The sequence below is a fragment of the Tamandua tetradactyla genome, chromosome 7, assembly GCF_023851605.1.
Source record: "Tamandua tetradactyla isolate mTamTet1 chromosome 7, mTamTet1.pri, whole genome shotgun sequence".
NCBI classification, from domain to species: Eukaryota; Metazoa; Chordata; class Mammalia; order Pilosa; family Myrmecophagidae; genus Tamandua; species Tamandua tetradactyla.
The window spans coordinates 84,863,348-84,887,968 of NC_135333.1; the positions used below are offsets into that span (position 1 = coordinate 84,863,348).

The 24,621-nt window shown below is 37.8% G+C and overlaps 1 protein-coding gene across 1 annotated transcript in view; it reads right to left on the minus strand.

Annotated features, from left to right (window-relative positions):
• Window positions 1–1,311: 1,311 nt before the first annotated feature.
• Window positions 1,312–24,621, minus strand: part of ST8SIA1 (ST8 alpha-N-acetyl-neuraminide alpha-2,8-sialyltransferase 1) — a 170,247-nt gene continuing 146,937 nt past the window's right edge. The window contains exon 5 of the mRNA XM_077170269.1: window positions 1,312–6,792. Within this exon, the coding sequence (XP_077026384.1) occupies window positions 6,306–6,792 (487 nt within the window). The 3' untranslated portion in view covers window positions 1,312–6,305. The remainder of the gene's footprint in view (window positions 6,793–24,621) is intronic.

Genomic DNA, 24,621 nt, shown 5'->3' on the forward strand with positions numbered 1-24,621 from the left:
CTCCAGGATGATGTAACAGTGGCTCAGTGTGGCAGAATTCTCACCTGCCATACCGGAGACCTGGGTTCAATTCCTAGAGCCTGCCCATGTCAAAAACAAAAAGGTATCTCTCTCCAAAAGTTGTGAAGGGAGGCTACTAAAGCTTTCTTACTACATGCAGAGCATACGATGACCATGCTTCAAGGTGACATGCCTACCACTGCTGCTTCATGATGACAGGAGAGCTAAATAATTAATTTTCGAAGTCAGTGCCAAGGTGCAGATGAAAGAGGGATATGAAAATGGACATGTTTGTTTAATCAGCTTCAAATACCAAGGAAAGTACAACTTGGAGAGGGAAGGGAAGGGGAGAGACAGGAAGGAGAGACAGGAAGGAGAGAGACTTTAGATAGTCAGGATGTACATGAGTAAACAGGTGCTGTCCTTCTACTCTCTTCCGAGTGTTTGACAATCTGGTTCTCACACTGCTTCCTCTTTACGTCTTTTCATTGTTAGCCAGATTGACCGGATGACAAAGTGTTTTCTTTAAACAATTTCGAAAAGGTTTCTTTCTTATGACTGAAATCAAGGACAACAGCCTCTTCTCTGCTTAATTGTCTTCCAAGACCCCTCCCACAGTCCTTTCACAATTAAAACCATGATTGTATCTTTCTTTTTCTCATTTTGGTTGGCCCTTCTTTATTACAATTCTCCATTTCCATTACCATGCACCCTGGATATATCTGACTCCTGATTTTCTCAGCCCTAAAAGAAGTCTCATGTTTTAGATGTTTTATTGATCTTGTGTGAAACATACTTTTTAAATGACAAATATCTGCGGAAAGCTTAGTTACAGAGAAGCAGAAAAAGATATGATCAATATATTTGGATAATATTCCATAAAATAGCTTTGTATTACTGATATATCCCATAGCTTTTAACAAAAACCAAAGTAGGATTTTAGCATAATATCAAGAACAATAGGAAAACAGAGGAAGTAGGTAATAAATAAGTGGCCATGAAGAAAATATAATTCCTCTTTCGTGCTTTTAAAAAAATTATAGTCACAGACTGTCAAGGCTATTGTGCAAATTCTCATAGGTTTTATAAGTAAATTGTGTCCAATTATTTATTCCTTAGTTGTTAGAAGAAATCAGAAATTCTGGCACCAAAAAGAAGAAAATCAGCAGAGAGGAATGGACGCATATATTTTTTTCCCCATATTATAATATCAACAGAGATTGTATTATTTTTGAATAAGCTTTTAGTTCCTGCAGTTGTTTTAATCTTTCACCTCCAGGATGTGAGATATATGTTACAAGTTCAAAAGACTAGCCTCAACAAAGGGTAAATCAGATAGTATCTATTTTCTTTGCTTTTTTTTTTTTTTTTAACATGGGCAGGCACCGGGAATCGAACCCGGGTCCTCAGGCATGGCAGGCAAGCACTCTTACCTGCTGAGCCACCGTGGCCCGCCCAGTATCTATTTTCTTATGATAGGAATAAAGAGAGATTATAGCAATGGTAGATTCATATAGGAATTTTATAGTGCTCCATCTGTACATTACGACCTCATATTTAGGAGTTTATAAACAGATACCCTGGGTTTCTGATTCCTTTGGATTAGTCCCCATGGATTTCAAGGAGATTGTATCAAAGTTGGTGGAACATTTGATGTATCCTGCCTATAAGGACTCAGACAATTCATCTGAATGGGAAAAAAAGAAGTTCCACATTCAATCATTATATCCAGGGCCAAAACTAGGCCAGGGTGACCAGAAATTTCCTACAGGGCATCCACTTTTAGAGAGCACAAGTTTAAGCCAAAAAAAAAAGTAGTTTAAGGCAGTGTAAATTTTAGGCTTCCCTGAAAATTTCCAGTCCCACCTCCCTAGTCACAAGGTTACAAGCTCAACCCAAGTCAGCCCAGCTCCTCTGGTAATGGACAGAGATAGGTGGTGCTGGCAGGCCAAGGTCAAAAGCAGAGAATTCCCTGACCCTAACACTGAGAGCTTAAAAGGAGGATCACCTTCTCCTTTCCTTTTGCCTCTCATTCTGCCCACACCACTTATCTGGTAAATTGAAGTTGCCAGAGTTGCTGGTTCTATTATTGCTGACCCTGCTGGAGGTATTAATCTAGGTTGGAGATGAAAACCATTTGTTTCCATTCTTATGTATGTCCACCAAAGGTCACATCATCTGAGAACTGACCTTCACCCTACGAAGGTGAAGAAACAAAAACTGCAGTATTGGTCTGTATCGTTACTATTCCATAAACTTTTCCTCTTGTTCCCACAAAAGTCCTTACAGCTTTTGTTCTTGGAAAGTCTATGAGCACAGAGCAGATATTACCTGGTGCTGACAGAAAAGTATTTATACAGCACAATAATTATTTCCTAAAGACTTTTTTTTTGGTGTTTTAGTGACATTTTTCCCCTTAGGTTGCTTCTAACAAGGATTTGGCCGTTAAAAATTTCACCAAGTCAATATTTTCAAACATATAAACAAAAACTTTAAATGGCTGAATTTCCAAACAAAGAAACGGGTGGTTGTGTATAGTAAAATTACAAAGCAGCCATAGCAGCTGACAGGAGATGTTATTGATATCTTTTCCATTTTGAATTACCTATCACATTTTTGTGATGCTTCTGACAAATCTAAGAATATTTTTGGTAAACAGCACCCTAGGATTGCTTGGGTCTGTTATTTTAGATGTTAATGCTTATGCTATATTGTCCAGATTGCTTCGGGGACAAGCAAGCGTATTTAATCTAAACAGTTTTAAGCCAAGAGAAGTGCATGAAGCATCACATAGCCAAACCAGGTAACTGCCTGAACATCTGCCATTTTGGATCATTTACTACCTTCCTTTGTTAAAATAATGAAAAGCAAACTGTACAGAGGCAAAGTTCAGTGAGCACTTCCTTAATTTCTTTTTGGGGATTATAATTTACCATAATTTTGTATAAGCTATTAGAAAAATATTCTCTATAAGGTTTATGTGTCCAGAAATCGTTTTTCCTATACCAATCTTTTATATGAAAAATTACTTTTCTTTGTTGTGGAATGACTTAATCCACCACCCATCTTACTGTTATTGAAGAGCAATTAAAATTAAACAGCTATCATCCTTATTCATGATCTTTAGAATCAAGCAGTTCTCAAATTGAGGCTGATAAAAATTAATAAGTCATAGCAGAACTAATTTTTATCTCTACCTTCCCTTCAGCCTCTAGGGGGCAAACTCATTTTTGTCATTAAAAAGCGATTGAAAAATTACACAGATATTAAAGGGTGATGTCCTGTCTTGGCAGATGTATCAAAAGTGATCAAATGCTTTTTTATTGAATGTGTCCACCATAACCCAAGACTCTTCTGATAAGAATCTTAAAAGTCAGTAACATTAAAATATAATTGACCAAATTTGGCAACGTACTTGGCCCAATCCTGAAGGTCTTAACTTCAGATAAACAAAAATAAAATAATGGAAATATAGAATACAACATCTTAATGTTTTAGAGTATTCCAGAGTACTCTACAAGATAATGATACAGATGTCCTCCCTTAGGAACACATTTATTTCAGTAAGGATATAGATATATAACTTCACATACACATACACTCCTCCATGTTTAGATATGTCTTCTAACCGCATAACAGGCATATGTATGGCATACACATGAGTCGCCACTATCAAGTAATGCTAAATTGTAATTCTCATTAACTTGAAGCCATACTTTGAATAGCAAGAGCATGTATGTGTATCCTTAACTGAAGACTCTGCGGAAGAGTCCAAATTTCACTGAAAATACTAATCCTGAATTTCTCGACATCAGTACCGCTAACATTTCAGTCTGGGTAATCCTTTGTAGTAAGGGGCTGATCTGTGCATTGTGGGATGTTTAACAGGTTTCCTGGCCTCTATCAACTAGATGGGCTCTTCCCTCATCAAAAATGTCTCCAGATATTGCCAATTGTCCCGGCTGTTGGTGGATGGAAAACCATCTCGGCTGAGAAGCACTTGTCTAATAATCAAACATGACTTTGGGCCATTTCTGTTTTGGCCTTCAGAAGCCACACAGAATAGTTTTGCACATATTCATAACTAATGTTGGGCAAATCTATTGCATAAATCTATCCCAGGAGTCATAATAAGATGTAAAATTTCCAGATAACACTTTCAATGGAACTGTGATGCATGGATTCTACAGAGCTCAATAATAACATTTTTAAAAAGTTGAACACTTGAAATATAAGTCTGAATGGCACATTTAGTGCTGCTTGAGTGCATTTTTTTGTTAATCCTTTAACAATAAAAGAGTTATAGATAAAAATGTATTCACTTTAACAATAACAATAGCTCAAAAGAGGAAATATATTCAAGGTTGCACATATTATGAACATTTGACACAACTCATTCACAGTACATATATATTTTTGCTGCCATAAAAGATAAAAATTGCAAATCAATTCTGCACAGAATCAATATTCTCAAATTCTTAACTTCCTAAGTATCAATATAACCTATATTATGTTAACCAGCCATATTTTAATAGCTAGTTTCATAATAATCTCAATATTCAATCCCACTTAGAAATTGCCTATGCCAATGATGTAGAATTTTTCCAAGGGGCTTTAAAACAATCTTAATATTTTGTAAATTGACTCACCAAAATATGTCACTTTTTAAAATCTGTATGGCATACGATATTTCCTATATTAAAATTGAAGCAGAAATTTATGGCATCTACATTTCAGTGACCCCTATAAGAATAAAGCTAGTGGGTTCTATTCTCTCCTTTAGCTGAAGGACATCCCAAAGCACAAAGACAAAGTGGAAACTTCCTTTACCTTTCTCTTACATGTGAACACATTCAGCTACTTGTATTTTGTCAGTAGCATTTTCTTGCTGTGTGTCAAGCTGGTGTAACAAGCTTTCTAAGCAGTTCCACCAGCTACTAAAGGAATAAATAGCTACTGTTCACATCCCTTTATTTCTATGAAACCTTCCAACCTTTTTGCACAACAAGGTCTCTCCATGAGATATAAAGGGAAATTAGGATGAGAAAAACAATTCTACTTGTTTGGGGTAGTTTTTCTTCGGTCAGACTTGCATCTCATGCTAGTATGGGCACTGTGAGTAATAACCAGTAAGCTGGCTTGTATTATATCTGTGTGCAATAGATAACATATAATGGATTTGTGCCCCTCCAAAATTGGTTGTAGATTTTTGCCATACCAAGTCATGTGTGTTTAACTTTCATCGTAGCACAGGAATGGGCTTTGTTAATTCTCTCTCTCTCTCTCTGTATATGTGTGCGTGTTTGTGCTTATACTCTGCCTTGGTGTGAACACCCTATAGTAGATAGAATAAAGGATGTCCCTTCTAGTCTGTCTTCCATAGAGACTAAGCTTTACTTCATTGTGCTTTACTTCATTTCTAAATTTTAAATTATTAAGAAGATGTTGACAATTTGTAACTAAGTAATGCACTCACATTTGTAGTCTTTTGCATTAAAATAATAATAACAATGCAAATAGGTGTGCAAAGGGGAGAATTAAAACTGAGTTTATGCCCTGAATTCTGAGGAGGAGGGAAAGTGGCTCATGTTATCCAGACTATGAATCAGGACAGTCTAAATTCAACAACACTTCACATTGTCTAAGTAACCTTGACAAAAGGGGAGGAAGCAATTCTTATTTAAAATAAAAAAGAGGGGGATTATAGTTAATATAGACTTAGTTCAACAAATCACAATAATCAGCGGTAGCATTTTGTATCCTTATGACTCAGTAAGGGTTTTATTTAATCTATACCCTGTCACCCACCCACTGCCCCTAAGTAGGGCAAAAATAAATAATTTTAAAAAACCTTCTAAATGTAAATTTTTTTAAGCTAGATATTTTATTATGCCAGTTTGTGTTAATAAAATCAGGAACATTTTTGCCCCAGTACTTCCTTTATTTTTAGCTTGTTTGGTTAAAGTTCCCCAGCCTCAATAATTAGAGTCCTGTCTTGCTTTAGCACTGCATCTTCTAGATTTGAACCATGTAAATGTGCTGTACCAACATCATTTCATCAGCATTTTACCAGCTGAAAATCCACAATGTGTTATAAAATAGTTCTCAAGATGTTTCATTTCTTATTTATCTTCTAATTTAACATCAAAAGTACAGTTTTGCTTGGGGTTTTGTTGTTGTGGCTCTTTTTTTTTTCCCTTAATGGCCCATGCAAATCTGTGAAACAACTTGACCATTTCCTTTCAGAGTCACTTAGAAAACTGAACAAAAATACCCTGGCTCAGTTCTTTCTCTTTCCCCTGTCCCTAGGAAGAGGATCGGAGTGAGGTATTCTCACATGGGTCTAGCTGCATTCTCAGTGCACCAATTTTATGGAGATACCAGAGTTGGAGGAATTCCTCTGGCATGGTATGGAAGCCCGAAAAGGGCAGGACGTTATCGTAGTAGTGGTGGCTGATGGGTTGCTCATGCATATTCACAGAGAACGGCCAGAAACCATAGATAGACACCTCTTCACAGAGGCCCAGGGCGGCGCTCACCAGAAAGAGCCCTGTGGACAGGCGCTTGGCATGGATTCCCCTGTTTTTCCAGAACTTTCCAATGCTGCGCAGAAAATTGGGGTTGGCAAAAAGCACTGTTTGATTGGCACCAGCATCTGACAATGTGTAATACACCCGGAGAGATGGCTCTGTCCCCGTCTTCATAGAAAAGGCAGGCATGTAGATGTAACTGTGGTTGTAGATTTTCATGTTGTCCACAAATGTCTTTCTGGACCAAAGCAGGTTTTGAAACCTATTAAAGAGAAGAGACTCAATTAAAACCAAAAGAAATCCATCAGAATCCACCCTACTATTCTTCTGATGGGCGTGATGGCTCAAGTCATCTCAATAAAAACGTAGAAAACACTTTGCTTGTGGTTCAACATACTCCTGAATTTAGCAATGGTCTATCAAAGTAGACTTGCTTTCCTCTACCCCAAAGTCCCAAATTCAAGTTAATATTCCTTAAAGGAGGTTCCTCTCAGCTTGCATGCATTGTCCATTAGGTTCTTTTTCAGAATGTATTTGCCTGGAATGTGAAATGCTTTGTACTCATGAATTCACAAAGGTTGTTAGATGGGACTTTGATGAGTGTTATTTTGCAATCTGGCTTAAGCGTGGGGCTGGTTTCACACTCCGAAATCAAAGGAACCACTCCAGAGATACCTCTTCCCACTGAAATTCTATGATTCAGTAAGTATTCAGATTATGATATAAAGTAACTACAATATGATACCAGAAAAGAAAGATTTGTTACTATTATGAAATGAATCTGATAGTAACCAATATTACCTACCTCCAAAGAACACTACTTTTCTATGTTCTTTCAGTTTAGATTACATAGAGGGAGGATTTCTGGTTCAAATGAAAATGTATTCAAGTAAAACTTACGATTTACATTCCATGTGTCAAGCTTGGGGAGATTAAACATTAATGAACCATTTGTTGACCTCAAGCAATTCAAGTCCATTTGTGGAAATGAAAATATAAATGCGTACAACATAATGTTCTAAGTGCAACAGTTGCTATTTGTGTGAAGCACCATGGAATGCAGAAGGGGAAAAACAATTCTGCTATGGTTGGGATCTGAGAAGAGCTACCATTTAAATACATCTCAACAGAGGAAAAGGAGAAATAGCAGCTAAATGTAATCGAACACTTTGGTGGTCCTGACAAGGCTGAAACAATGGTGAGCATTCAGTGTACCTCGAATGTATGTGTAGGCATGATGGAGGCAGTGATTGAAGATGAGGCACGTTGCACAAAATCTTACATACCTCTCAAATTTGTTCACACTGTACTCTGCAGGCAATGGGGAAATGTTTAAAAATGTACATGAGTACGTATTTACCACAGTATTTCTATCACATGTTTAACTATCTGTGTCTATGAAGGTAAGCCTGGTAGTATAAAAACTGATCTGGGGGCTGGGTGCATGGGTGTATGACTGGTGGAATGTTTGCCTTCCATGTGGGAGACCTGGGTTCGATTCCCAGACCATGCATCAAAAAATAAATAAATAAACAAATAAAACTGATCTGGGAAGACTACGGCATGGAGAATAGTTAAGAAACTATTGGTATAATTCAAATAAAAAAAGAAAATGACAAGGAACTAGATTAGGGCCTTGCAACTTTGATTATTTTTTTTCCCCACACAAGGGGAGCTGCTAATCTCTGTTTATCTGCAGGTGAAGGAGTGACATCTAAGCATAGAATTGAGCCATAACTAGCACAAGGATGTGCTTGGCCTGACACGTTGGGCAGGACCCACTGTAAATATGTGAATTTAAGATTTGAATCCACAAATTCACAGGACTTTACAGAGCAGTAAGTGTTGTTAACTCTGCCTGACAAGAAAGGTGTGTTTCTCAAGTTCAAAAAACGGGGGGATCTCGCGTTTTCTTTGTGTCCTTGATCCAGAAGCCTGCTCTAACACTTTCCCTAAGCCTTGACAAACGAAAATGTGATAAAGGGTCTTTAAAGAGCATGGCTGTACCCCTAGAAGAAGGCATGGAAGCACATCCAATCATATTCTGGAATTTGGTTAGCCAGCCCAACCCCAATTCCTATTTCCCAGCTTCAAAATGGCCTCTAGCCAGCAATTCTTTTATTTCCTCCACTGCCTGCCCATATTTTCTGCTCTCTTTCTAAGACCCCAGTGCTTTCTCAAACACATAAACATACCCTGCATATAACCTCCTACTTCATTTTAACCATGGTTCTTAAACTTTCGTGTACATAAAAATAACCCAGAGAGTTCACTAACATCGCAGCTTCCTGAATTCTATTGAGTGGTTCAGGCAACTAAATTTTTTCCAGAACTCCTTAATGATTCTGAAGAAGATCAAAGCCATCAATATAAGTTCTCAAGCTCTCTGCATCTATTTCTCAACATCTCTTTCTTTATATCTAATTTCATCCTTGCTGCCATTCTAAAAGAGGAAGTGCTATCTCTTGCCCTCTCTGGTTGGAATGAGCTATTCCACACTTTGCAAAGAACTCATGTTCGAAAGTGGGTCTCCTCTCTTTAAAACATTCAACCTTTCCATCTTCACTGAATAATTCCCTTCTGTTGAATACATTTAGATTTTAATAAAAGAGAAATCTTCGTATGCCCATACTGATTCCAGAGCTCTCATTCTAGATCTCTCACTTCACCATTAAAATTGTAGAGCCATCCTTATATTTCTATTGCCTCCCTTTTTAAATTCCCACTCCTCCCTTAGTGCTGTATAGAGTGGCTCCTTCCACACAGCTCTGCTGACTGATAGGACACATCCCTCTCTCTATTTAATGGACTGCACATTAGTAGGGAATTACAGACAGCTCCAATAAAGTCAGGGCAATTGATTTTGTTTTCCCTGTCTTAAAGGTGACATAATATATGTAATATTATGCTGGTCAAGATTCAATCAAGCTGTTTTTTTTTTTTTTTGTATTTTACTAAATTATTACAAAATTCAATTAGAATTATAAAATTGGTGTTCCTGCTCATCTCTCCAGTCTCACATCCAGCTTCACTCCATGTGCTCAATTTATGCTTCAGCCATCCCTGTATATGTACCTGTCTACATTTTTTGCATATACAGATTTCCTTGCATTCATCCATTCATTGTCTTAGTAGAGTTCTGCCTGTAAATCAAGACTTATACCTGATTTTTTCTTTTTATCAAAGTCTTCTTTTAACTTCCCAATACGAACTGAACATACCCTATAATACTATATACTCCTTGAAGACAAGGGACAATTCTTATTCATCCTTTAATTTCTATAGCCTAATTGAGAATAATCAGTACTGCACAAATGAATAGATATTAGACAATAACTGAAAAAGGAGAACAATGAGAGCAGATTAGGCTTATGAATATGATAATAAACATGGACATAAGGAAAAATACATCAATAGAGCAGAGTAGAAAGCCTAGAACCATAGCACATCTTAAAATGAATTTAAGATGTGATAATAGAAAAACAAAAAGAGGACCTGTTAGGAAATTATTTAATAAGTAACACTAGGAAAACTAGCTAACAATTTGGAAATTGGGGTGGGGGGAGATATTCATGCTTCACAAAAAATTACAAAAAAAATTCAAGACAAGTAAACTAAATATTTAAAATAGACTTTACAGGAAAAACTGAAGGAAACAAAACATATTTGCAAAATATCTTTCTACAGGGCGGGCCACGGTGGCTCAGCGGCAAGAACGCTTGCCTGCCATGCCAGAGGACTCGGGTTCGATTCCCGGTGCCTGCCCATGTTAAAAAAATATATATATATCTTTCTACAAAGGAAATAGTGACAGAATCAATTATGTCAAAATGTGAAATTTCATTATCATGAAAAATCTGATATCTACGGGAAATTGCTCTGAAAAATATTTACAACAAAAATGACAAAGGAAAGTTTATTAGACACCATTTATAGAGTCTACATATATTTACACGAAAATGGACAAAAATACAATTCATCTAAATGGAATTTCAATTAATAAAAATGTTAATACGTTCAGCTTTAGGTAGTAAAGATGTAAACTGAATGGAATAAGGAAAATACAAAGCTCCAGCTCTCCCCTCCTACAGCAAATCCCTACAAAAAAGAGAAAAGATGTTTTAAAAAATCCATATGCACTTTGATAAGAAAGCAAATGGACCTTACCTCTGAAAAACAGAAAGCTTACATAAGAAAACCAGATCATAGAATAACCTGCAAGAGTACTGCTCCAAAAGGTAGCCAGTCTCTATGCCCAGAGGCAAGGGTACTAGAGAAGGTGGGTACCATAGGGCAGTGATCGAGTTTATAGTTCAGATTATGGGGCAGCAGGGTCATTCAGGTGGGTTGAATTCTAAAGCTTTGCATCGGTCAATCATCAGTATCTGGGCAGGGGTGAAGGAAAGGTTTTGGGAGGGTGAATGTCAGCCTCTAGGCAGGAACAGTGGGAGTATGCCTGAGTTGGAAACAGAATAGTGCTTTGATAGTTGGCTCAGCCCTGGACAAACTAGAAATTCCTCTCAGCTCATGCAATATGAAAGGCAGGTTCTTAGTTCCCAAACAATACTGAAACTGACTGACAAGATAAAAGACCTACAGAGTAACAACATTTGGGAGCCTCCCGACAGAAAGTCACCTTGCCACCTTCTCAGCCTACAGTGAAGCTACACTTTGCACAGATCTTCTGGTCGCTGAACAAAAACAGAGAGCCAATACCAGCAGACACCGAGGGCAAGCCTCCAACCTGAGAGTCAGAACAGAGCAGAAGAACAAAGGAAGCCAGAGGAAGCCATTCAAAGGACAGTGAAAATGCTTCAAAATCTATAACTAGTTTGTTTAGAAACATTATTAATTATTGCATGCATGAAATAATACTGGAATGCTGTTGCCAGATTCAGCTTCCTAGGTTCTCGGTCATGCCACAAGGAGGCATTCAAGGTCACAGCACAGCATAGAGTAATCAGGTAGACAATTTTTTGAGAATGCATGGGAGAGAATATGCAGGTGCTCTCCCAAGAAAGAGATGCGAGGTGAGAGGCCCTGATGCATTGGGGCAATCTGTTTTAATTTTTGTTCCGTTTGTAATTTCTATTAACCATCTTACTGTCCCCGTTTCCCTCATCTGTGGCTGCTTCACTGTAGATGACTCACTTCGACAGGGTTGACTGGCTGTTCTCCCCAAAGGTATCTTTCTCCTTGAGGCCCGATGCCTCTGGGAATTTGCCCTTTGCTTAACCATCCACTGTCCTAATTCTAAGGCTACCTTACTGTTTTAAAAAGAAAAAGAACAGGGCAGGCCTGTTCTCACCTGCCATGCTGGAGACCCAGGTTTGATTCCCAGTGCCTGCCCATGCCCAGAAAAAAAAAAGAACATTCAGGTAAAAAAAAAAGCTGTTAGCAATTAAGGAATATAACAACAGATAGAATCTGGAAAAGGAAAGATCCAGGAAAACAGCCACACGGTAGGCCCATAAAGCCATCAATCAGTTTCCAGCAAGAGGACATTGCAAAAGAGTAAAAGGCCGCTGATAGACTAATGTGTTTGGCAGTAATAAGAGAAGATTTGCAGCTCTAATGGGAGTCAAGACAAATTAGTGATTGCTGCATAGAAAGCATTTATTAGCTCTGGGGAAAAATTTAAGACCTGGACAGGATATAAAAATATTTGTGATATACTCTTTGTCTCAACTGTGAATAATACTTACATAGACACTAAGGTAAATGCTAACTATTGTTTTAATTGTGACATTACAGGATTGAAATATTAGGAAAATGTGTTTGTGCAGGGGGGATGCTGTGAGGAACATGCTAAGAGAGCTAAATCTTTATTTTCCATAGAAAATCAATAGATAAATTGAGAAATTATAATTGGTGATGCTGCTTTAAAATGTAAGAATTAAAAATCAGCTAAAGAAGTAAAAAATAATTTCTTAGAACAAGTCTTGGGGAAGTGGGGAGGTACGATATAGGAGACTGCTGTTTTAAGTTTGCCAGACTATTTGGCATTTTAGTGATGTATGCATGTTTTGTGGTTTTTTTGTGCAGGTGTGTTTTGATAAAAATAGAAATAGAATTTTTTGAACATAAAGTAGATAAAGCAACTTATATTGATCAAATGAATAATAGCACCAGGCGGGCCACGGTGGCTCAGCAGGCAAGAATGCTTGCCTGCCATGCCAGAGGACCCAGGTTCGATTCCTGGTGCCTGCCCATGTAAAAAAAATAAATAATAAATAATTAAAAAAAAAAGAATAATAGCACCAAGAAAATGTGATAGCTAAGAAGCTTTACATAGCTAACAAAATAGTTACAAAATAAATATAGCAAAGATTGATAAGACTATAGAAATTCACAAATCCACAATCATAATGAGAGTCTTCAATAAAATTCACATTATTTTAAAACATAAATGGAAAATTTCTAAAAATGACCACGCGAATGTCCCCAAAGAAATACCAATATATTAAACAATTATCATGATCCATGCCACATCCTCTGATCAAAAACATAAAAAATTGTGAAATCAACAACATAGAGACACACAGCACCAAGAAATTTAAAAAATACTATTTCAAGTATGTTTATAAGGGAAAATCTGTCAATATTTATAGATGATATAATTTCATATCTAGAGTTTACAACAGAACCAACTTAAACAATTACCTATTGGAGATTTAGGAAAAATCTAATGAAAAAGCCCATAACTCCCCTATACAGCAGCAATAAGGTATTAGAAAAATATAATAGGACAAATCTTTCATTTATGATAGCAACAAAGCCTCCAAGTAGCTTGAAATAAACTAAAACATGTGACATCTTTGGGCGGATTATAATGAATATTGAAATATGTTTCCCCAAATAAATTTTTAGGTTTGATGCAGTCTCAACCTAAATCCCAATGTTATTTTAAAATAAAACTTGATAAGATGATTCTAAAATTCACATGGAAGATAAATCAGTATGCATACTCAAGGCAATTTTGAAAAAAAAATAACAAAGAGGGAGTACTTTGCTTACCAAATATCAAAACAGGTGATAAATGACAGAACAGGACAGAGAGCCCAGACTGGACTTGGGCATATTTCTGATATGATAAAAGTGACATTTCAATAAATGAAATGATGAATTGTACTGGGACCACTAGCTAGCCAAGAGTAGAAATTAAGATGAATTCTTGCCTCATAGAAAAATAACTTCCAGATGGAATCAAGATATATTATAAAATTAGAAGAAAATATCTTTAAGACCTGGAATATGAAAGGATTTGTTTGATAAGGTGCTAAAAGCAAAATCCATATAGGAAAGGATTGGTAAATGTGAGTTTTTCAAAATTAAAAACTTCTACAAGAAAAAAAGAGACTATCAAGTTGAGACAAGCAACAGATGGGGAGAAAATATTTACAACATGTATAACAAACGATTGGTATCCAAAATACAGTCAATAAGAAATATACAAAAAGCACAATAGAAAATTAACAAATATAGATCTGTCAAGTCATAGACAAGGAAATTCAAAGGGCCAATTAAATTATGGATAGCCTCACTTAATATTAAAACAGTGAAATAACAACTATCTACACATCCAGTTGGTAAAAATAAAGGGATTTGAAAACTGTGTTAGCATGTGTGCTCTTATGTGCTTCTAATGGGAATGTGAAGCCTTTGATATTTGCAGAGCTCCCTTCCTCACTTCTCTTAAGTCTTGGCTCCTATGAAAGTTAGGTCTTTCCTGACCAACCCAACTCTCACTACCAACTCATCCTTTGTTGTATTTTTTCATAGTACCAGCACTACATGACATTTTATTATATATTTTTGCCTTTATTTATTGTTTGCGTCTTCTTGAATGTCCAGAAGAAGACACACTGTTTTCTTTATGGCTAAATTCACAGCATCACAAAGAGTGGCTGGCACACACAGTAAAAATCCATGAATACTTAACTGAAGTATGCAGAAATTTAGAAACAACCTAAAAATGCATCACCAGGAGAATAGCCAAATGAATTGTGTTATATCTATACTATGGATACACAATGATTCTTTTAATGACACATAACTATTTATACTGAAATGGAAATATTTCCAAGACAAAATGTAATGTAAAAAAAGAAAAGGTTTCAGAATTACCACTACAATTTGAATAGATCATCTATCTACCTATTTATCTGTCTATGTATCTATCTAATCTATCTATCCATCTATTATCTTTTTCTCTAGTTATATATATATATATGTACGTAAATGCATGAAAAAATGTTGGAAGGAGACACACCAAGCTAAAAAAAAAAAAGCTTTGGGGAGAGGTATGGGTATGGCGTGAGGGGCTGGTCAAAGACTTCAACCTTACCTATGATGTTTTTATTTTTAGAAGGTAAATATATTTATATTATTAAGTGTTTCCTTTTAAAAGTTCAGCCTCCTTAATAATCACATAAATGCAAAGCAGAACAATCACGAGTTTCTAGTTCATCATTTGCAACAATACCAGAATTATGGTGTTGTTTTGTTCTTTTTAATTTAATATTAAAACAGTGTTGTTTGTAAGTATAAAACATTAATAAAAGGGATCACATATATAAAACACACTAATAAAAGGGGCCACATAATTATCCACATGAATTTATCTCCTAAGCATATTTTATTTTTAAAGTCTACTTCTTTTATAGAGAATATTTATTATAATTTTTTTCTATAATAACTTTTATATTAACACTTTCCTTATTATTTACTTCCTGTTCAATTGTTTCAGTGATTTTCCAGTGAGTTAACTCATTTCCTCGTATTATTTGCTGGCTTTTCTAATATTTTGGGGCCATTTTTCATGTTCATGGCTGCTCACTGTCATTTTTCCATCTCTTTATGCAGCTGCTTGTTTACCCAGCTGTTGCTTCCTTTTCCTCTATGAGTGTAAATTCTGTGTTGATTTACAGCACTTTCCTTCTCATCCTATGGGTTTATCTCTTCCACGGGAAAAAAAAAATTACCAGATTGCAAAGAGCACTCCATACCAAGATATTCTATTCACACAAAGATATTCTATTCACACATAATGTAGAATAAAATATGCTCTAAGATTGCAAGTTTTAAAATATTTGGAAAATGGTCTCCAAACCTAGACTGGGGAGATTGCTGAGAGGAAAGAAATTCAGGACAAGCCTTTCAGAATGGATATATCTGAACTGAGTTTTGGAGAACGAGTAGACGTTAGCTATAAGAATGGAGATGGGGGGAGGGAGACCATTCTTGCTTGTGAGGCACAGTGGGCAAGGCACAGGATGAAAGAGCATTTGTTCAGGGAAATGTAAGCAATTTAATATAGTAAGGCCTAAGAGCCTTGGCAGTAGTTAGAAATGAGGCTACTTTGGTACATAGGGCAGAATAAAAGGACCTACTGCCATCCAGAGTTGACATTTCACTCTTAAGGAAAAGGGGATACTAATTAGCATGCTGTTAGTCCATGGGGAAATGATAAATGTATTAGGTCAGGGGCAGTGGGGGTAGGAAAGAGAAGCCAACTTTGGTGACTGGGTGGGGCAGGGCTGACTTTCAGTTGGGAAGTAATTGTGAGGAGTGTGGGAAGATGCCCATTCCCATTTGGTGCCTATCTCCTGACAAGTTGTTAAATGGTTATTACTCCTAGATACGAGGATGGTTTCAGTTTGGGGAATTGGATGCCTTGGATTCCTGGCTCCTTTCAACATGCTACGTAACACACTAAGAGAAGACAGTTTGAAGAGAAGATTATTATATTAAGCCATGGGATCTAAGATTACCCAGTAGAGTAGGATCAAACTCCAAAACACTGATGAATACTAGTATATAAAGGAAGATAAAGGAGGCAGAGTTGCAGCAAAAAGTAGATGGACAGAGAAAAAGAGAGGAAGTCAGGAGAGTGTATCAGAAACAGAGGGAAGAGAGAGCTTCAGGAGAAGTTTATCAACAGTTGCAAATGCTGAAGAGAGGGAAAGTAAGATAAAGACAGAAAATGCCATTTGGGGATTTAGCAACATGAAAGTCATTATTTTCTTGGCATGAACTATTTCAGTAGAAATCAATCTATATCATGAGTTGAAAGCTCAATTGCTTACAGGGACCAATTAGGTTAGGAAAATATAATGAAGGGGTAGGGTATAAGAGGGAATGGCTTTGGAAATGGAATCTGTTGTGTTCTCTCTAAAGGATTTCAACTTAAAAAGAAAAAAAAAAGTAATAGCCAAGCAAAACTATTCTGAAAGTTAGGTTTGGCCTCTTGGCAACAAGTTTGATGTCAACACTCAAGATTTATTTTAAATTCTAAATGACAGTGAGACCACGGAATCACAAATTCTTTTGGGGAAGAAGAAAATAAAAAAAGATGTAATGTATATATAGTCTCTTGCTTAATGATGACACTAGTGATACCTGAGTTAAGAATCAAAAGACCTATGGTCAAATTATGGATATAATCAGTGATTCTTTTCTAAGGTGCTTTCTAAACACATTATCTTATTGAATCCTTACAGTCACTCTAAGGAAAGGGCATTGTCCCCTTTCTGCTATTGAAGAAACTCATGGAGCAGTTTATTCTACTGATGAGGGTTCCCAGCAGCAAGGTAGTAGACCCCAGAATCCAACTCAACTCATTCTGACTCTTGAGTCAGTGTTCTTTCAATTATACTGTATAGATTTATCTCTAGAAAGAAGAAGTGTCTCTTCTGTCCTTCACAATTCAGTCATTTGTGATCTGGGATTCCAACCTTTCTGACCTTCTAAGGACCTGATCCATAGTTATCATCTTTATTGCCTCTATCTTCATTCACTCCCTCCCATGGGTCCTTTCTCCTACTTGGGTTTGTCCAAATCTTCCCCAACCAAAACAAACACAAATTTCCTCCAAAGTACATATATTTTTTGCTACTTCCTAATCTCCTTCCTTACCTCCACAGTCAAGCTATTGAGAGATTCCATTTACTTTCATGACTTAAACTGGGTCCTAGGTAAGGGTGGAAAATGTTATTTCAATAGACAGCAGAGTTTCTTGCAGAGAGAGAATTCTGTCTTGATGTGGAGGGTCCTTTAGGTATTGAAGGTGAAATCCTTAGAGTATGTCTTGGGAACAGAAAAGGAAATAAATGATAACTAACTGCCCTGTATAACTAATTAACAGGAATTAGAGGGTGGGGAGAGGAAAGGAGCAAGAGAGAAAAGAAAGAGGAACAAAAGAGAGTGTAGGAGGCTAAATACTGATGTAGCAACAAGTGGGGCATTTTTATTTTTTTTATTTTATTTTTATTTTTTTTATTTTTTTATTAACGGAAAGAAAAAAAAAAGAAATTAACACAACATTTAGAAATCATACCATTCTACATATGCACTCAGTAATTCTTAACATCATCACATAGATGCATGATCATTGTTTCTTAGTACATTTGCATCGGTTTAGAGGAACTAGCAACACAACAGAAAAAGATATAAAATGTTAATATAAAGAAAAGAAATAAAAGTAGTAGTAATAGTAAAAAACAACAACAACAAACAAACCAACAAGCAAACAAAAACAAAAAAAAACCTATAGCTCAGATGCAGCTTCATTCAGTATTTTAACATGATTACTTTACAATTAGGTATTATTGTGCTGTCCATTTTTGAGTTTTTGTATCTAGTCCTGTTGCACAGTCTGTATCCCTTCAGCTTCAATTACCCATTGTCTTACCCTGTTTCTAACTCCTGCTGAACTCTGTTACCAATGACATATTTCAAGTTTATTCTCGAATGTCCGTTCACATCAGTGGGACCATACAGTATTTGTCCTTTAGTTTTTGGCTAGACTCACTCAGCATAATGTTCTCTAGGTCCATCCATGTTATTACATGCTTCATAAGTTTATCTTGTCTTAAAGCTGCATAATATTCCATCGTATGTATATACCACAGTTTGTTTAGCCACTCTTCTGTTGATGGAGATTTTGGCTGTTTCATTCTCTTTGCAATTGTAAATAACGCTGCTATAAACATTGGTGTGCAAATGTCCGTTTGTGTCTTTGCCCTTAAGTCCTTTGAGTAGATACCTAGCAATGGTATTGCTGGGTCGTATGGCAATTCTATATTCAGCTTTTTGAGGAACCGCCAAACTGCCTTCCACAGTGGTTGCACCCTTTGACATTCCCACCAACAGTGGATAAGTGTGCCTCTTTCTCCGCATCCTCTCCAGCACTTGTCATTTTCTGTTTTGTTGATAATGGCCATTCTGGTGGGTGTGAGATGATATCTCATTGTGGTTTTGATTTGCATTTCTCTAATGGCCAGGGACATTGAGCATCTCTTCATGTGCCTCTTGGCCATCCGTATTTCTTCTTCTGGTAGGTGTCTGTTTAAGTCTTTTTCCCATTTTGTAATTGGGTTGGCTGTCTTTTTGTTGTTGAGTTGAATAATCTCTTTATAAATTCTGGATACTAGACCTTTATCTGATATGTCGTTTCCAAATATTGTCTCCCATTGTGTAGGCTGTCTTTCTACTTTCTTGATGAAGTTCTCTGATGCACAAAAGTGTTTAATTTTGAGGAGCTCCCATTTATTTATTTCCTTCTTCAGTGTTCTTGCTTTAGGTTTAAGGTCCATAAAACCACCTCCAGTTGTAAGATCCATAAGATATCTCCCAACATTTTCCTCTAACTGTTTTATGGTCTTAGACCTAATGTTTAGATCTTTGATCCATTTTGAGTTAACTTTTGTATAGGGTGTGCGAGATGGGTCTTCTTTCATTCTTTTGCATATGGATATCCAGTTCTCTAGGCACCATTTATTGAAGAGACTGTTCTGTCCCAGGTGAGTTGGCTTGACTGCCTTATCAAAGATCAAATGTCCATAGATGAGAGGGTCTATATCTGAGCACTCTATTCGATTCCATTGGTCGATATATCTATCTTTATGCCAATACCATGCTGTTTTGACCACTGTGGCTTCATAATATGCCTTAAAGTCAGGCAGCGCGAGACCTCCAGCTTCGTTTTTTTTCCTCAAGATGTTTTTAGCAATTCGGGGTACCCTACCCTTCCAGATAAATTTGCTTATTGGTTTTTCTATTTCTGAAAAATAAGTTGTTGGGATTTTGATTGGTATTGCATTGAATCTGTAAATCAATTTAGGTAGGATTGACATCTTAACTATATTTAGTCTTCCAATCCATGAACACGGTATGCCCTTCCATCTATTTAGGTCTTCTGTGATTTCTTTTAACAGTTTTTTGTAGTTTTCTTTATATAGGTTTTTTGTCTCTTTGGTTAAATTTATTCCTAGGTATTTTATTCTTTTAGTTGCGATTGTAAATGGGATTCGTTTCTTGATTTCCGCCTCAGCTTGTTCATTACTAGTGTATAGAAAAGCTACAGATTTTTGAATGTTGATCTTGTAGCCTGCTACTTTGCTGTACTCATTTATTAGCTCTAGTAATTTTGTTGAGGATTTTTCTGGGTTTTCTACATATAGTATCATATCGTCTGCAAACAGTGATAGTTTTACTTCTTCCTTTCCAATTTTGATGCCTTGTATTTCTTTTTCTTGTCTAATTGCTCTGGCTAGAACTTCCAACACAATGTTGAATAATAGTGGTGATAATGGACATCCTTGTCTTGTTCCTGATCTTAGGGGGAAAGTTTTCAATTTTTCCCCATTGAGGATGATATTAGCTGTGGGTTTTTCATATATTCCCTCTATCATTTTAAGGAAGTTCCCTTGTATTCCTATCTTTTGAAGTGTTTTCAGCAGGAAAGGATGTTGAATCTTGTCAAATGCCTTCTCTGCATCAATTGAGATGATCATGTGATTTTTCTGCTTTGATTTGTTGATATGGTGTATTACATTAATTGATTTTCTTATGTTGAACCATCCTTGCATACCTGGGATGAATCCTACTTGGTCATGATGTATAATTCTTTTAATGTGTTGTTGGATACGATTTGCTAGAATTTTATTGAGGATTTTTGCATCTGTATTCATTAGAGAGATTGGTCTGTAGTTTTCTTTTTTTGTAATATCTTTGCCTGGTTTTGGTATGAGGGTGATGTTGGCTTCATAGAATGAATTAGGTAGTTTTCCCTCCACTTCGATTATGTTGAAGAGTTTGAGGAGAGTAGGTACTAATTCTTTCTGGAATGTTTGATAGAATTCACATGTGAAGCCGTCTGGTCCTGGACTTTTCTTTTTAGGGAGCTTTTGAATAACTAATTCAATCTCTTTACTTGTGATTGGTTTGTTGAGGTCGTCTATTTCTTCTTGAGTCAAAGTTGGTTGTTCATGTCTTTCCAGGAACCTGTCCATTTCTTCTAAATTGTTGTATTTATTAGCGTAAAGTTGTTCATAGTATCCTGTTATTACCTCCTTTATTTCTGTGAGGTCAGTAGTTATGTCTCCTCTTTCATTTCTAATCTTAGTTTATTTGCATCCTCTCTCTTCTTCTTTTTGTCAATCTTGCTAAGGGCCCATCAATCTTGTTGATTTTCTCATAGAACCAACTTCTGGTCTTATTGATTTTCTCTATTGTTTTCATGTTTTCAATTTCATTTATTTCTTCTCTAATCTTTGTTATTTCTTTCCTTTTGCTTGCTTTGGGATTAGTTTGCTGTTCTTTCTCCAGTTCTTCCAAGTGGACAGTTAATTCCTGCACTTTTGCCTTTTCTTCTTTTCTGATAAAGGCATTTAGGGCAATAAATTTCCCTCTTAGCACTGCCTTTGCTGCATCCCATAAGTTTTGATATGTTGTGTTTTCATTTTCATTTGCCTCTAGGTATTTACTAATTTCTCTTGCAATTTCTTCTTTGACCCACTTGTTGTTTAAGAGTGTGTTGTTGAGCCTCCATGTATTTATGAATTTTCTGGCCCTCCGCCTATTATTGATTTCCAACTTCATTCCTTTATGATCTGAGAAAGTGTTGTGTATGATTTCAATATTTTTAAATTTGTTAAGACTTGCTTTGTGACCCAGCATATGGTCTATCTTTGAGAATGATCCATGAGCACTTGAAAAAAAGGTGTATCCTGCTGTTGTGGGATGTAATGTCCTATAAATGTCTGTTAAGTCAAGTTCATTTATAGTAATATTCAGGTTCTCTATTTCTTTATTGATCCTCTGTGTAGATGTTCTGTCCATTGATGAGAGTGGTGAATTGAAGTCTCCAACTATTATGGTATATGTGTCTATTTCCCTCTTCAGTGTTTGCAGTGTATTCCTCACGTATTTTGGGGCATTCTGGTTCGGTGCGTAAATATTTATGATTGTTATGTCTTCTTGCTTAATTGTTCCTTTTAATAGTATATAGTGTCCTTCTTTGTCTCTTTTAACTGTTTTACATTTGAAGTCTAATTTGTTGGATATTAGTATAGCCACTCCTGCTCTTTTCTGGTTGTTGTTTGCATGAAATATCTTTTCCCAACCTTTCACTTTCAACCTATATTTATCTTTGGGTCTAAGATGTGTTTCCTGTAGACAGCATATAGAAGGATCCTGTTTTTTAATCCATTCTGCCAGTCTATGTCTTTTAATTGGGGAATTCAGTCCATTGACATTTAGAGTTATTACTGTTTGGATAATATTTTCCTCTAACATTTTGCCTTTTGTATTATATATATCATATCTGACTTTCCTTCTTTCTACACTTTTCTCCATGTCTCTCTCTTCTGTCTTTTTGTATCTGACTCTAGTGCTTCCTTTAGTATTTCTTGCAGAGCTGGTCTCTTGGTCACAAATTCTCTTAGTGACTTTTTGTCTGAGAATGTTTTAATTTCTCCCTCATTTTTGAAGGACAATTTTGCTGGATATAGGAATCTTGGCTGGCAGTTTTTCTCTTTTAGTAACTTAAATATATCATCCCACTGTCTTCTAGCTTCCATGGTTTCTGCTGAGAAATCTACACATAGTCTTATTGGGTTTCCCTTGTATGTGACGGATTGTTTTTCTCTCGCTGCCTTCAAGATCCTCTCTTTCTCTTTGACCTCTGACATTCTAACTAGTAAGTGTCTTGGGGAACGCCTATTTGTGTCTAATCTCTTTGGGGTGCGCTGCACTTCTTGGATCTGTAATTTTAGGTCTTTCATAAGAGTTGGGAAATTTTCAGTGATAATTTCTTCCATTAGTTTTTCTCCTCCTTTTCCCTTCTCTTCTCCTTCTGGGATACCCACTGCACGTATATTTGTACGGTTCACATTGTCCTTGAGTTCCCTGATAACTTGTTCAAATTTTTCCATTCTTTTCCGGATAGTTTCTGTTTCTTTTTGGAATTCAGATGTTTCGTCCTCCAAATCACTAATTCTATCTTCTGTTTCTTTAAATCTGTCATTGTAGGTATCCATTGTTTTTTCCATCTTTTCTACTTTATCTTTCACTTCCATAAGTTCTGTGATTTGTTTTTTCAGTTTTTCTATTTCTTCTTTATGTTCAGCCCATGTCTTCTTCATGTCCTCCCTCAATTTATCGATTTTGTTTTTGAAGAGGTTTTCCATTTCTGTTCGTATATTCAGCATTAGTTGTTTCAGCTCCTGTATCTCATTTGAACTATTGGTTTCTTCGTTTGACTGGGCCATATGTTCAATTTTCTGAGCGTGATCCGTTATCTTCTGCTGGCGTCTGGACATTTAGTCAGATTTCCCCGGGTGTTCGACCCCACAGGTTGAAAGATTTTTCTGTGCATTCTCTGGGTTCTGTTCTTCCTATCCTGCCCAGTAGGTGGCGCTCGTGGCACACGCCTGTCTGTGGGTTCCACCAGCGAAAGTTGCTGTGGGTCCCTCAACTCTGGAAAACTCTCGCCGTAGGGGAGGTTCGGCAACCGAAGCGTCTTGGAAGAATGCCAGCCGGCCCGGGGTTCCAAACGCGGGGAGGGTCACTGGCCGTCGCAGCACAGGAGAGCGTCCGGCCAAATTAGCCAGTCGGCCCGGGGCACCAAGCGTGGCGGGAGGGCGCCAGCTGTCGCAGCCCGGGAGAGTACACTGTTCCCAGCCGACGGGGGAGTCACGTGTTTGGAAGGGATCCCCCGGTCACTGTTCTCCGCAGTCTGGGGATTTCCGACCCAACTATCTCAGTTGTTCCGGGGGGCCTCGTGTGGTGGGGGCACCAGCCGCCGCGGCCTAAGGGGACCGCCTGTCCAATTCTACCAGCTGGCCCAGGAAGGTGGAAGGGAGGGACTCCGGTCGCTTGCCGTCCCACCCAGGAAAGCCCGTACCCCTTGGTGATCTCACCGGAGCTGGTTCTCCCAGATAGTCAGTCATTCCAGGATGGGGTACGCTGTCCCTTTGATCTCCCTCGTGGCTCCGGGAGCTGCTCTGTATTATCTCCACTACCCCAGTAGCTGTTCTGGAGGAGGAAAGGTGAGGGTGGCAAGGCTGTCGAGGCTGGTGGCGGAGGAGCACGGTGAAGGCGGGGGAAGAGGGCACCGTGGTGGTTGGAGAGCAGCCGGAGCAGGAGGGGGAGGAGAGGGGAGAAGGAGGGCGGGCGGCTCGGCTGCTGCGGGGCGTGGGCGCCACGCGGCGGGCCAGCGGAGAAAGAGAGGGGAGAAGGAGGGCGGGCGGCTCGGCTGCTGCGGGGCGTGGGCGCCGCGCGGCAGGCCGGCGGAGAAAGAGAGGGGAGAAGGAGGGCGGGCAGCTCGGCTGCTGCGGGGCGTGGGCGCCGCGCGGCGGGCCGGCGGAGAAAGAGAGGGGAGAAGGAGGGCGGGCGGCTCGGCTGCTGCGGGGCGTGGGCGCCGCGCGGCGGGCCGGCGGAGAAAGAGCAAGTGGGGCATTTTTGATGGTAGTATGCTAGATAGTTTTTCAGTGTAACTTCCCTCCTTCACCTCAAACCTTCTATAAAGTCTGCTATACCCATAACGCTTTTGGGAATGAGGCAAGGAAAAGAGGTTTTAATTCATGTCAGCACTGATATGGAACAGAGAGGAGAATAGTAGCAGGAGGTGAGATGTGAAGAAGACTGAGCATTAACAGGTCACAGGCAGCTTTTCTGTCCATGGACACAGCTGTTGAAGTCTTCCCTTCCACTGAGTCACGTGTAAGTCAGAGTCTCCTAAAGTGGCTGAACAGCTGCGGAAGCTCTTGATTGGAGATGCGAGCTTTGAAATAATGGAAGTTTAAGG